Source organism: Trachurus japonicus, chromosome 6, assembly GCF_045865225.1.
Source record: "Trachurus japonicus isolate A0001 chromosome 6, Traja_1.0".
Taxonomy (NCBI): Eukaryota; Metazoa; Chordata; class Actinopteri; order Carangiformes; family Carangidae; genus Trachurus; species Trachurus japonicus.
In genome coordinates, this window is record NC_140912.1 from 14,031,935 (window position 1) to 14,044,157 (window position 12,223).

Here is a 12,223-nt window from a genome sequence, read left to right on the forward strand (position 1 = left end):
TATTTAGAGATAATGAACCTATACTCCTAACAAAATTTTGGGACCAGCTCAGATAATTTTAAATGCTGCATTTTATTTGAACTCGATTTATATTCTTTCTTATTATATAAGAAAGTGAAAGTAAAGAATACAGTTGTTTAAGATTGTGTGTGGTGTTATTATCATAATTTTAAAAAGAATAATAATTAGTTAGAAAATATTTGTATCAGTAAATTTTTAATCAATTACTAGACATCTCAGGCGACCCCACGTGGGGTCCCGACCCAAAGGTTGAAAAACACTGCTATAGGGATTATGGCTATAGGTGAATTTGCCAAAATGTTGAAATATCCCTTTAATCATGTTTATGTGAACTTTGATACCATTTGTGTCTTTGCCTCAGTGTGAGACAAACCCCCAGTAGATTTAACTGGAGTTGGGAAGAAGACGACACACACTTCACATGAATGCACTTGCAGATTTTCTGCTGCTCTTCAAAGACCCGTCTCGCTGCTCGGCGTCAATCCTCTTGCCAGTGAGCGAGCATCTCTGGAGGAATAAGGCAGAGTTACAGCTCTCCGTCTGGAATGCCGCCCTACTCGGCAGTTTGTGCCTAAGAATCTCAACTCTATAACCTCAGACCAATTTTGGTGGGAATTTTCCCCTCATTCAGTTCTGTCTCATTCAATAAGCCGACCCAAGATTAATTACCTTTTTCCATTAATGCTGAGTGTTATAAATCAGTGTGTGCCCTATTTTAAAAACTCAGATAGCCTCTTAAATGAGCACTGCCCTAATTATACACATGGAGAACAGTTTATTCATCAAGGGGAGAATTTTACAGCCTGTGAAAATGTTTGTTTTTTGAGGCAGTGGCAGAGCTTTTGTCAGGGGGAAAAAAGGAAAATAACCTCAGTAATGTCATAGTGATGTCATTAGGGTAATGATTTCATTAAAGAAGGTGTGTAAATAATCTATTTACAAGCAGGGCTCTGAAGGATGCTACAGAGATGCATTATGGAAATTGTAGGACCCAAACATTTTGAATCTTTACCCATAGCTATTTGGACTCTGCTGTAACAATTTTGATCATTACTTCTAATAACAATTTCTTTAAAAATCGGTGCAGCAGGGGCTGAAATATCCTGACTTTTAATTCCTCTAATGTGACTTAATATCATTTTTTATCAGACCTTCCCTGCTTGTTAAATAACTAATCTCTCTGACTCCATGCTCTCAGGTTTGTTTCAAACCAAATACATTGGTGATGATGATCACTGGTTGTTTTCAGAAATAGCCCTCCAAAGACACATTAGACATTATATGACTATTTTTCACAGGCTGAGTAGTGCTCTCTACATGAGTAAAGTGATTTTTAGGTGTAAAATCGTTGGAGTGCCTCTTTAATCTGTCTTAGTCCGCCAGCATTATTGAAATGCAATACTAATGTGCTGGAGGATCCATTCAAGGATGTTGCATAACAGCACTGATTTTAACTTGCCTGGAAGATTCAGATGACAGTCTCTTCCTTGTATGTTGTGTAAAATCTTAAAACTATTTTCAGCCTTCATTAGTTCTGGTACACTAATGCAGTAATATCACCCATTTCTATCTGCTTTTAGGCCCTGCTCAAACAATTATAGCAAATAGATTGTAAAAAAACATGCTCCCTGGATTCTTATGAAATACCTGAAAAATCAGAGAACACAGAGCTGATTAAAAACATTCCTCAGCCTGAAGACAAACTAAACAAAAATGACGCAGACACACCATGTTTGTAACAATAAACTATTTTTTTTTCATATTTACATCTGTACCTAATGTGCAAATTAATAATTTAAAGTAGTGTAAAACTCTTAAAGGAATACAAAATCATATCTTACAGTTCTAACATGGTGAGAGTCCATGGACAGGTCACATAGAAACAAAGAGGAGCAACACTGCAGTGTGTACAGGAGAGAGACAGAAGCGAACTGAGGGAGCAGTGGACATCCTTGGCCAGGACACACTTAGTTAAGGACAGCATGGTACATTATCCAAGCATCACCAGAACAAACAGCAACACAAACACTGCGTCTTTACAGTAGTCATGTCGAATGAGCAGAAAGCACTTGGAGGCCTGGGGTTTTACAAACCCACTGATTGATTAAAGCACTGATGATCACAAAGGCTTGAGGTGCTCTTAGCAGCAGGTGCTTCTTTTAACGGCCTCTAGATATGGAAGAAGAACAGACAATCTCACACTGGGTCGGTGACACATCTATACTGCAGGTCACCACATAGTGCTAGTAGCATGATTGCACGTCGTGTAGTCTGTGTGTGTGTATGTGTGTGTGTGTGTGTGTGTGTGTGTGCGCGTGGGGGAGAGGGGGGACACATAATCACACTTTGGACAAATATGCATACCTGCTTTCTCAATCCCCCCACCCCCCCGCAAATTCTTTCTCCACTAACATATTTACCGAATAGAGTGGTTACCAGGCGACTCAGAGAAACACACCATAAACACTGCATATTTGAGAAGCAAATTTGTCCTATGCACGTTGGTCAGTGTTTGGCACGAAAAACAATTTGAAAATTTTAGTTTTTTTTTGTTTTTTTTTCCTTTCAAAGAAGAAGCCAGTTTGGCAGTGCTTGTGGTCTTAAGGAGGTTTGTCTATGGGCGAAAATGTGAAATGATATCTTACACAATATCTCGAGTCCAATTTCTGACACAGCAAACCCTTGTCTCGTGGTAGGAACAAAGGTACACTTAACAAATGAGATATTTTACATTTCATCCTAGTCAGACATTACAATCTATAATGCTTACACATTTTAATTCCTGTAGTTCAAATTGTTTACAAAAGCACACCGTGACAATCCTTTACAATTTACAAGACACAGTTAACCTACAGTAACTATATTATTGGTGCATAGACAAAATTGGGAGAGGGTGTAGCGAAAATCACCAATTTATTGCTTTAAGGTCTAATATTAATCTCCCGTTGAATTTCTTTTGATTGCAAAACAACTACAAATTTTCCACAGAGATTTTGAAGAACCAAGCAGAGGTATTGCATTCAAACTGATTAAAAGAGCTAAAATGTTCCCTCCAGATAAGATGCAAATCTTTTTTGAACTTTTGAAAAATTAAGAACTTTCCCTCACTTAAAGGAAGTTACATCACAGAGATGACTTTTACTCTAAAACAAGTAAAAGACTAAATTTAATGAGACAGAAATAAAACAAAGTAGCACAATATCTGGCCAAAGCTGCTCACTGTTTCAAGTTCTGCTTCCCCCATCATAAAGTAATAATCTTTACTAACAAGGGGAGGGTGACAGGAATACAAGAGCATTCTTCAACAAAATAGGAAAATGTTTGCCATCATGTTGTTCTAAATGCAGAGTGCAGATGGTGTCGTTCCCTCAGGTCTCCTGCGGCCTTCCTGACAAGTGGCTGAAGTGGCGGTGATGGCTATGCAGGCCTCTGCACTTTGCTCTCCCTCTCCCTGCGTTTCAGCTCCTCCCTGTAGCAGTAGGAGCAGTAGTTGTCTGTCTCTGGCCTGCCGTAGAAGGAGCAGTTCTCCCTCTTGCAGCGGCGCTGCTGAAAGCAGTACAAAGGGCTTCCAGAGCTCCGCCCTTTGGTTTTGTCTTGGTTGAGCCAGGTGTGAGACGAGTTGTCCTCATCAGCAAACTCTAGGCAGTCCTGAATGTCTCCCGCATCGAATCCATTGGTGTAGGTGTGGGACTTGTGTTCGCCAGGCATATTGTAGGACAGCGTCTCTATGGTGTTAACGGTGCGGACTCCCGACAGGCGGGCGGGGCTGTAACTCTGGGATGAGAGTGTGCGGTTCTGCTGGGGGTAGGTGGCGCATGTCTTTAGGGTGCCCACCATGGGCTTATAGGGGTCATCTTGGAAGATGGAGGATTGCATGTTGACATCTTGTATGTGAATCACGCTGTGCCTCTGGATGGGCGGTGTATGGCTGTAGTGGGCGGACACAGGAACGGGCCCAGGTCTCTTAGCACCAATACTGGGGGAGGAGTAAGGCGCAGGGGCTGGGGCTGGGTGGGACACATGGTGGGGAACTGTTGGCGGTGTGAGCGGAGGCACTGGGACAGAGACCAGGGAGGCTGCAGGAGTGGGACTGTTCCTGCCCTGCATCTTGAGACCCAGCGGGGGCTGTGAGTTGTGGTTGTGGTTGTAGGTGTGGGTGTGGTGGGGCAGGATGGGAGAGCAGCTCTCCGGGGGCGAGCTGTCCGATCTCTCCCTCTGGAAGACACTCTCATGCTCGGGCTTCTTTGCGGCCACGTCGTTCGTGGCGGGGGGCTTCTTCTCGGCCTCCTTCCTCTTCTGCTCCTGCTCCTGGCTGAATCGCTCCTGGGCGTTGGTCAGGTAGTAGCTGATCATCTCCTCGTGGAACTGGTGTCGATGGCTGGTGAGCAAGAGGCCCGCAAAAATGAACTTGCGCTCCCCCTGCATGGCGGCCCGCAGGATGTTGAGGCTGAGCTTGACATCGGTGCTGTACTTCCAGTTTTCCATGGTCTTGTCCCCTGCGCCTCTCCCCGCACTGTCCTGTCTCTCGGTGGGGGAGGAGCTGGAGGGTCTGTCTCTGTCTGTAGGAGAGGGACTAGTGGCCTTCTCGGAGGAGGTGGAGCTGGCTGACTGACCTGACTCCTCCTTGTTTCCCTTGGTTGTCTTGGACTCCTTCTTCTTTGTCTTTTCCCCTCCGTTCTCCCCATTACGACCTGAGCCAGAGTTAGATTTGTTCATTTTGCCGTGCACGAGGCCGCCCAGACCTCCCATGTTCTTCTTCAGCTTGATTCCCAAGGTTTTGCTGAAGCTACCCAGTTTATTGGCTACGGAATCAGCCCGGCTCTTGTCTTTGTCCTTGCGCTGCTTGTCTTTGTCCTTCTCCTTGCTGGGCTTGCCCATGTTGACGTTCGAGTTGCTGCCGACAGACTCGCGGTCAGAGTCCATGGACTCAGCTAGAGACTGGACGTCCTCACCTGCAGAGGCTGTAGGAGACTCTGGCTGAGCCAAGGGAGCCTGCACAGAGACACACAAGCACAAATGGTAATGAAGAAAAGACAGAAACACACACACAAGAACTGGCCTATAAGATTCATCGTCCGTACACACATAAGTGACTGATAATTTGCATCCTGACAGGAAATAAAACTGATTGATTGGACTCTGTGGTTTTAAGAACATCTGGAATGTGGGAGTCTCTCAAGAGGTGAATTAGCCATGACCAACGAGACACACATGTAAGAAAAAGTTACCCTTGTTTCAGATGGAATTCGGATCCATGTTACATTCATGTAGTTGTGCAGCAGGTTGAGTTTGGCCTCCAGAGACAAGATGAGACTGTGGGAGAGCAGGTATACATGATTAAAAACAAGCAGAGGTGCATCGCAGGCTCAGCTGACAAACTACTTTACCAGACCCTTCTGACATATACACTGAGATTATGGGTCTAATATAACATTTTTTATGAGAATTGTTCTCATATAAAACTCTGTAAAGCTATTTGGGGAGACGAGAAACAACGAAACCCTGCTGCGCATGTAGTAGAGCCCCTACATAAACAGTTCCTGCAATACATTAAGGGTAGTATAAAGGGTATAAAGGGCAGTATTAAGAAGTGGTCGGAGCATCTTTTCGCTGTGTATCTGCACTGTTCACACTGCAGCTTGTTGGAGGATAAGCTAACGCCCTGACTGGCAGGAATGTGAAACAGAAACCCTTACATAAACTCTTTGCTAAACTCATAGAGGGTGTTGCTGCTTTAGTGAGGCCTTTACTGGGAAACCCTATGGATGACTGACGTGACTCACAATTTGTTCTCTCTCTGCTCACCCTTTGATGTAACCTGAACCTGCAACCCATAATCAAAGTTAAATCCCCCCCCCCCCCCCACATACAGCCTTGTGTGTAGAATAACAGAACTGCCTTGGACTGCAGTTTTCACTCTCCTCTCACGCTTTCCTGGGGGACTGCTTTCGTAGTTGGTGCCTGTGTCTGCTTTGTTGATAAGCATCAACACCCGGTGATATACTACGCAGGACTTACTTGGCGAGCTTGGTATTATCGTTGTCGTCCCTCCCCCACTCCCAGTCCCTGCCAGGGTCCACGGCAAAATGGAGAGCCAGCAGCTTGTGCTCCGAGTCAGTCAGAGGGATAACAGCTGGAAGAGATGAGATTATCGAAAAGGTTAGTTTGGTCTGGTTTTACCACAGGAGACTACGCTGCACGCCACCCATTCTCCCCTCAAGACCGCCGTGGTGTCAGAGCTAAAGTGACACCATAATGGCACGCTAGGATAATGCCACGTTAATTATCCCAGATGCCTGTCAGCATGGAGTAAAGTATACTGGAGGGTGGATTCTATCTGCCATCCATTTTTCAGGCAGCGAAGTGACTGTGACCAGTGAGTGTCACTCACACTGAGTCATCCAGACAGAGAGGGCTCAGCGGTTGCTTCTTTGATAACACAGACTGATCTCTGGTTCTCTGTGCTACTGTCCTGGCCTGTCTAGTCTAGTATTACAACTTGCTTCATAGCTGCTCTGTCTGTGAAGTTTACTGTTTGCCAAGGTCAAGAATTCATTTCCAGTCTCAACTTTTATAAACCAACATGGATGAGATGTCCTTAAAGCGCACACACACACATAAATGGAAAATTGAATACCTACAGTTGCTTGACGACCGGGTGATGAAGTTATTATTTCTCATGGCCAAATGTTTTTATCAGCAACAACACTGCACTTATCAGAGTAATTCCAGCCAGACTGAGACACAGCAACGTGGATGTAGCTACAACAAACACATAGACTTTAGACAATTGCGTCAGCTTGTCAACAAATTCAATCCAAGAGCTATGCAACTGCTGACCTGCGCGTTTCGCTTGACTCATCTGGCTGTTTGGTTGACTTTAAACATCTAACAAGTCAAGTTACCTTCATATGGCACTTAGAAATACAATGACCTGGATGACTGACATCTTCACAAACATATCAGTGATCTAAACTGTTCTATTTAGAGGTTAAACCAAAGTAAGTGCACTTCAAATCCTTCGATGCACACAGAATCTGTGCGTGCACAAGAATTAAAAGTAAGTTGCATCAAAGTTAAAGTAGGAAGTCGGCCTTCCTATTGATGAATGTTTACAGCTGCCTGTGTGGGTCATCATTTTTTATGTTTGTCTTTGTTTGGCTATCTTGGGATTGTGTTTAAAAACTGTTTCTTGGCTGATGCGCCGATGTCGCCGGGTTCCCAGACCCAGGCTGCACTAAACTGGACCTGCCCCCGAGCTAACAATAGTGGACATGTTTGTCTAAACTTGGCCGGATGAGACTGCTGCTGTTTGGATTGATATTGAACCAAGTGGTTCTACAGCTGATCGGGGCTGTACGTGCTGATTTAGTTTAGTAATAGAGTGCAATCACACAGCAGTACAGGATAAGAGCAGGACTGCTGAAATAATTTCATTCATCCTCCACAGATATGATCAGCTACTTACAAGCAGGAAGAGATTTTCAACACGAATCACTGGACACTAAACATAAAACAGACACCCACCCGGGCTTCCTCTCGTGGCAGGCGTGCTCTGCTTACGGTGTGTGTGCACGATGCGGGTGTGTACGTGATTGTCTTTGTGTGTGTTTGTGTGTGTGTAAGCATGGCTGCCTTTCAACACAAAGACTGTAAAGGAGGCCTAGCTAGACCCCACTAGCCCACATTACAGCTCTCCTCAGGCTACCTAGTGTGGGGGCTGTTGTCCACATGACAGCAGAGAGAGGCAGGCTGTTCAGGCCCAGGACATTCCAGCCTTCGCCGTCAGCCCCAGATGGAAGATACAGTCTCCTCCCTGCCTCATCAATTCTTCCATTGCCAATAGGCTGCTCTGCTCCGCAGGCTTCATAGAGACAGTGACACCAGCAGCAACTGCCTGTGTCCGTGATGAAACTGCAGGTCACATCCTGACTCTGCCCCCTCGTTCTGAATGCCTCCGCTCACTTAAGTACATGATGAAGCATATCAACTGTCAAAATAGCGGTGGTGCTGCTGGTGCATTGTAGTGTTGCTTTTAGTTCTGGAAACAGAATAAGTGCTGCAGCCACTCCCACACTAGCACATTTAACGCTAACATAATGACTTATTTGTATCTGACACCATCAGCCGCAAAGCAAACAAATTCCATCAGTGGTGTAAACAAACTGCATCACTAACAGCAGTGCTGGCAAACTGGGCCTGTCCAGAAATCCATCCTCAAAATGCCAAGCCTGTGTTTGCGTCATACCTGCACATTGCAATGCACTTTAAATCATCTACCTCCCAAAAAAAAAAAGAGAGGAATGACTAATATCTGCAGTCACAGAGTCAACCAGTAATAAAAGCATTGGCATGGAAGCACTGAAAACAGGGAGGGGGAAAAAAAGAGCTTGTCTTAAAGAGGGGTCATTCGTGGAACACTCCAGCTCAGAAAAATTCAGTCATAATCACAAACACACACAGACACACAAACACAGACAGGCAGAAGACAGCGAAGCAGCTCCCACTCAGTTCCCACTCGGGTCATGCAGCAGGCAGCGGAGGTCTGCGGGGTGGCGTCCTGGCTCCCACGATGCAGCTGTCCTCCTTTCTCCCCCATTCCAAAGTGCTGTGTGTGCTGTTGTTCCCACTTGGGCTCGTTCCAGACTCAGAGATTCAACACTGCCAATTGAGCACTGGGGGACTAAAGGGTGCTGTAATGTATTTACTATCCCTGTTGGCAGCCTTGTTTTGCTGTCCTTGAATGACCGATTCCCATAGCTTATGCATGGATGACATCATAGCCCTCTGTGGTATGTGAGCTGTGTACTCAGCAACACAGCCTGCCTCGCCTTGCCCAGTTTGCATCTTTGATTCAGGGCTGGTGGGGTGGGGTGGGGTGGGGGGTACGGTCAGAGAGGAGGGGGAGGATACTTGGGTGTAACCTGCGAGGAAACAGCTGTTGGAAATGAGGTGCATAACCTTTCTAAGCATTTATTCACATGATGTGACCGGCATTAAATATCCTTGCTTTCCCCTTTTTTAGTCAGTTGGCGCAAAATGGGCACCTCAAGTAGGCTACATGATGCCATGTGTCACGAGAGTAGAGTGAGAGTGAACTCTCCCTCCTCTTTCACTCCCCCTTCTGAGAACAAAGTCACCCATTACAAGCTTTAATTCACAGCAGGAACACTGAGCCAATGTTTCCTCTGTTTTGCGATTCAAGAACAATTTGTACTGTCTGGAAAATGCACAAATTTGAATTCCTGACTTTGGTCACTCTGCACAGCTGCAGATTTAAAGGGCCCAATTCACCAGAGTAAACAGCAGTCATGCATATAAACAAGGCCGAGCTTTTTTGCCACAGATTTTAACGGCGGAACCATGGTGGTAATAACAAGACTATCCCATTTGAAGTAACAGGTAAAAAAACAAAATAAAAATTTCAACCTGATTGCCATGTTGATCTAATTATGCAGGCTGTGTGGTGAGTAACGCGCTGGGTGTCTTTAACAGATAGAGAGGTGAAACTTTGCCAGGGCTGGATGGATACGCTGTGCTGATATGTAGGTGGTCTTTGTGTAAAAGACGCCCATTTACTTCATTCACATGGGTGTCGGAGCGTTGATGATGGGATGCCAAAGAAAACCTGGAAGTGTTTTGGTCTTGGGACCGGAGCTTGAAATAGCTCCAGAGTTTTCCAAAGGGCTAGTTCCACTCACATGTTGTTTAACCGCAGGAGCACAAACAAGCTGATAAAAGACATGGTCAGCGGCATCTACTGAGCAGCCAGTAATTACCATGCAGCAGGTGAGCAGCAAGTGGGCTGATAGAAAACATACCCATATGCACACATGGACACTCTGGCTTCACCTGACTGCCTTGCCCAGGAGAGCCACTTCACTACTACTAAAAAATATATATATAAAGGTTTGATCCTTAGCAATAACCTCTGACTTCAGTGGCCCCTCCCTTGTTTTTTTTTGTTTTTTTCACCACGCAACATCAAGACAGCCTCAGCAGCGATGCAGGCAGGCCATAAAGGGGGCAGTGGCGTGATGTGTCAGTGTGATTTAGACTCAGGTTACTGGGAGGGACTCTGCCATAATCTTCCATACAGAGGGGCTGAAGAAAGAGCCAGTATTCTAACCCAGCCTCTGGCACCTGAACACACACGGGGCCAAAGGCCTCTCGGATGCTCTTCGCTGTGCTGGGGGAAACTGAGAGCAGCCCTCCACCTGAGACGTCCACACAGTGGCCTGACTGTCAGGAGAGAGGGTTGGTTTGTTGGGGCCCCACCAGCCGGGGACCCTGCCCATATGTGGTGTTGTGGTTGAGGGCTTAGGGGCCGGCTGGGGCTACTCTGCCCTAATTGACGGTGGAAGATTAGGTCTGACTGTCTGTGTTTCTGTGTCCCTGTCTGTCCGACCCTCCTTTTGTCTTCCTGACATCTGTTCAGAGAAACAAACCAGCGAGGCAACGTTGTACTTCCTTTGAAACTGAAAGAACATATCCCACTTCACCCTGACATCAAACAAAAACACACAACTATAACTGCTATAACTGCAAATGAAAATAAACCAAAACATAAGAGCAGCACAGATTTGTATCATAACCGTGTAATATAATTCATCACATGATGAGCAACTGCACTGAGCAAAGCACTGCACGTGTTTTCATAACAACCTGGAGACAGACTGCAGACAAAACGCACTCTGACCCTATCTCAGGACACGATGTACCAGAATGAAAAAGTACAGTCATGCAGTGGTGTTGTGATTGAGCTACCGCATGTTTTTTGGACATAGGCACCACCTGGTGGACAAAAAGAGAACCCCCCACCCATCTCTGCCACAACTAAAACACCCTAATACAAGGAGAGCTGAATGGTTATGGGCTGTGGAACAGGCTGGCTTTGATGTCCTGCTGGTACTGAAGGGAATGACTTGAGGGGAGGAATGGTAGGTTAGTAATCATGTCTGTCTGCTAGTCTGCAGTGGTCATACAATGACTTAATAACTAGGTTGGTGTTTATAGGCCTGGAATAGGACCTTATATACTCAGAAAAGCACAAGGAGAGAGAGGGGGAGAGAGAGAGAGAGAGGGAGAGAGAGAGAGAGAGAGAGAGAGAGAGAGAGAGAGAGAGAGAGAGAGAGAGAGAAGGAGGAAGACAGAGAGAGGAAGAAAGAAACAGTTTGCGTAAGTGCATCTGTATTTGAGGGTGAGAAAAAGAGACAGAGACAGAGTTGGCTGGCTGCCCACGCAAATGACAAGCGAGTTCCACCCACTGAGTCAGATAGAGAAGAGTGCCGTGACTACTAAGGCCGGTTGTCAAGGAGATCCTCTGTATTTGTCAATTAAAGAACCTCCGTGCGAGGATTACTCTGACCTCGAAAAAATAAGCAATGCATCCGCAGTTTGGAGCGCTGGAATCCGAACGGGGCAAAACAAGACAAAAACAAGAGTTGCTCTCGACACAACGGAAAATCAACACTCTCTCGCCGCAGCCTAACGCAGTCAGTATGCTGCGAAACAGAACCACATCACAGATTCCTGTGAACGAGGCAGAGGCATAAACAGACACACCTACTTTGACAAACTCAATTCAACTGACAGTGACCTCAGAGACGGAGACATGGAATAACACGCAGGCTTGAATTATTTGGTCAGTGCTCAGTGAGAGGGAGCCTGCTGTCCACTTTCCCTCCATGTTGGCCACTCCCTGGTCCCTGCTGCCAACTGGCCTGTTTTAATAATGGATCACAGGTAATTAGACTGCTGTCTCATACATTATTCACCTCTGGCAGGACAGGCAGACCACTCGCCCTTACTCTCGCAATCAACGCACTAAGGTAAAAGCAAAGACGGCTTCACTGTTGCACACTAGAGGGTGAAACTTTGGATCTTTAAAAGCTGGAAGTCAAGTAACGGTTTATATTTCACATTTTAAATTGCTGTAGATATTACAGTACTAGCAGGTAATATCCACGGTGCATAGCTGCTTACCTTGCTCTCGTTGCTGGTCTCTCTGCTCCATGGACACCAGTGCGGAAAAGTGAGCCTGATCATAGGCCAGGACCAGAGGGGAGCAGTGACAGCGGCTTGGCGGCACCTCCAGGGGCAGATAGAGTCCTCCAAATGGGATGGGAGCGAACGCTGGAATTAAGTCACAACACTGCATTTAGAGTCAGTCCATCGTGCGCAGTACTGTATTGTAGAGTAT

At 45.8% G+C, this 12,223-nt stretch overlaps 1 protein-coding gene and 1 long non-coding RNA gene across 2 annotated transcripts in view; one reads left to right on the forward strand and one right to left on the reverse strand.

Moving 5' to 3' along the window:
- Positions 1-12,223, forward strand: part of LOC146985823 (uncharacterized) — a 179,682-nt gene that overhangs the window by 41,391 nt on the left and 126,068 nt on the right. The window lies entirely within an intron of this gene.
- otud7a (OTU deubiquitinase 7A) overlaps positions 2,593-12,223 on the reverse strand; it is a 36,737-nt gene continuing 27,106 nt past the window's right edge. Inside the window, exons 10-13 of the mRNA XM_085779094.1 lie at positions 12,007-12,156; positions 6,040-6,154; positions 5,250-5,334; positions 2,593-5,013 (exon numbers count right to left, since the gene is read on the reverse strand). Coding sequence (XP_085635220.1) covers positions 3,439-5,013; positions 5,250-5,334; positions 6,040-6,154; positions 12,007-12,156 — 1,925 coding nt within the window. The 3' untranslated portion in view covers positions 2,593-3,438. The remainder of the gene's footprint in view (positions 5,014-5,249; positions 5,335-6,039; positions 6,155-12,006; positions 12,157-12,223) is intronic.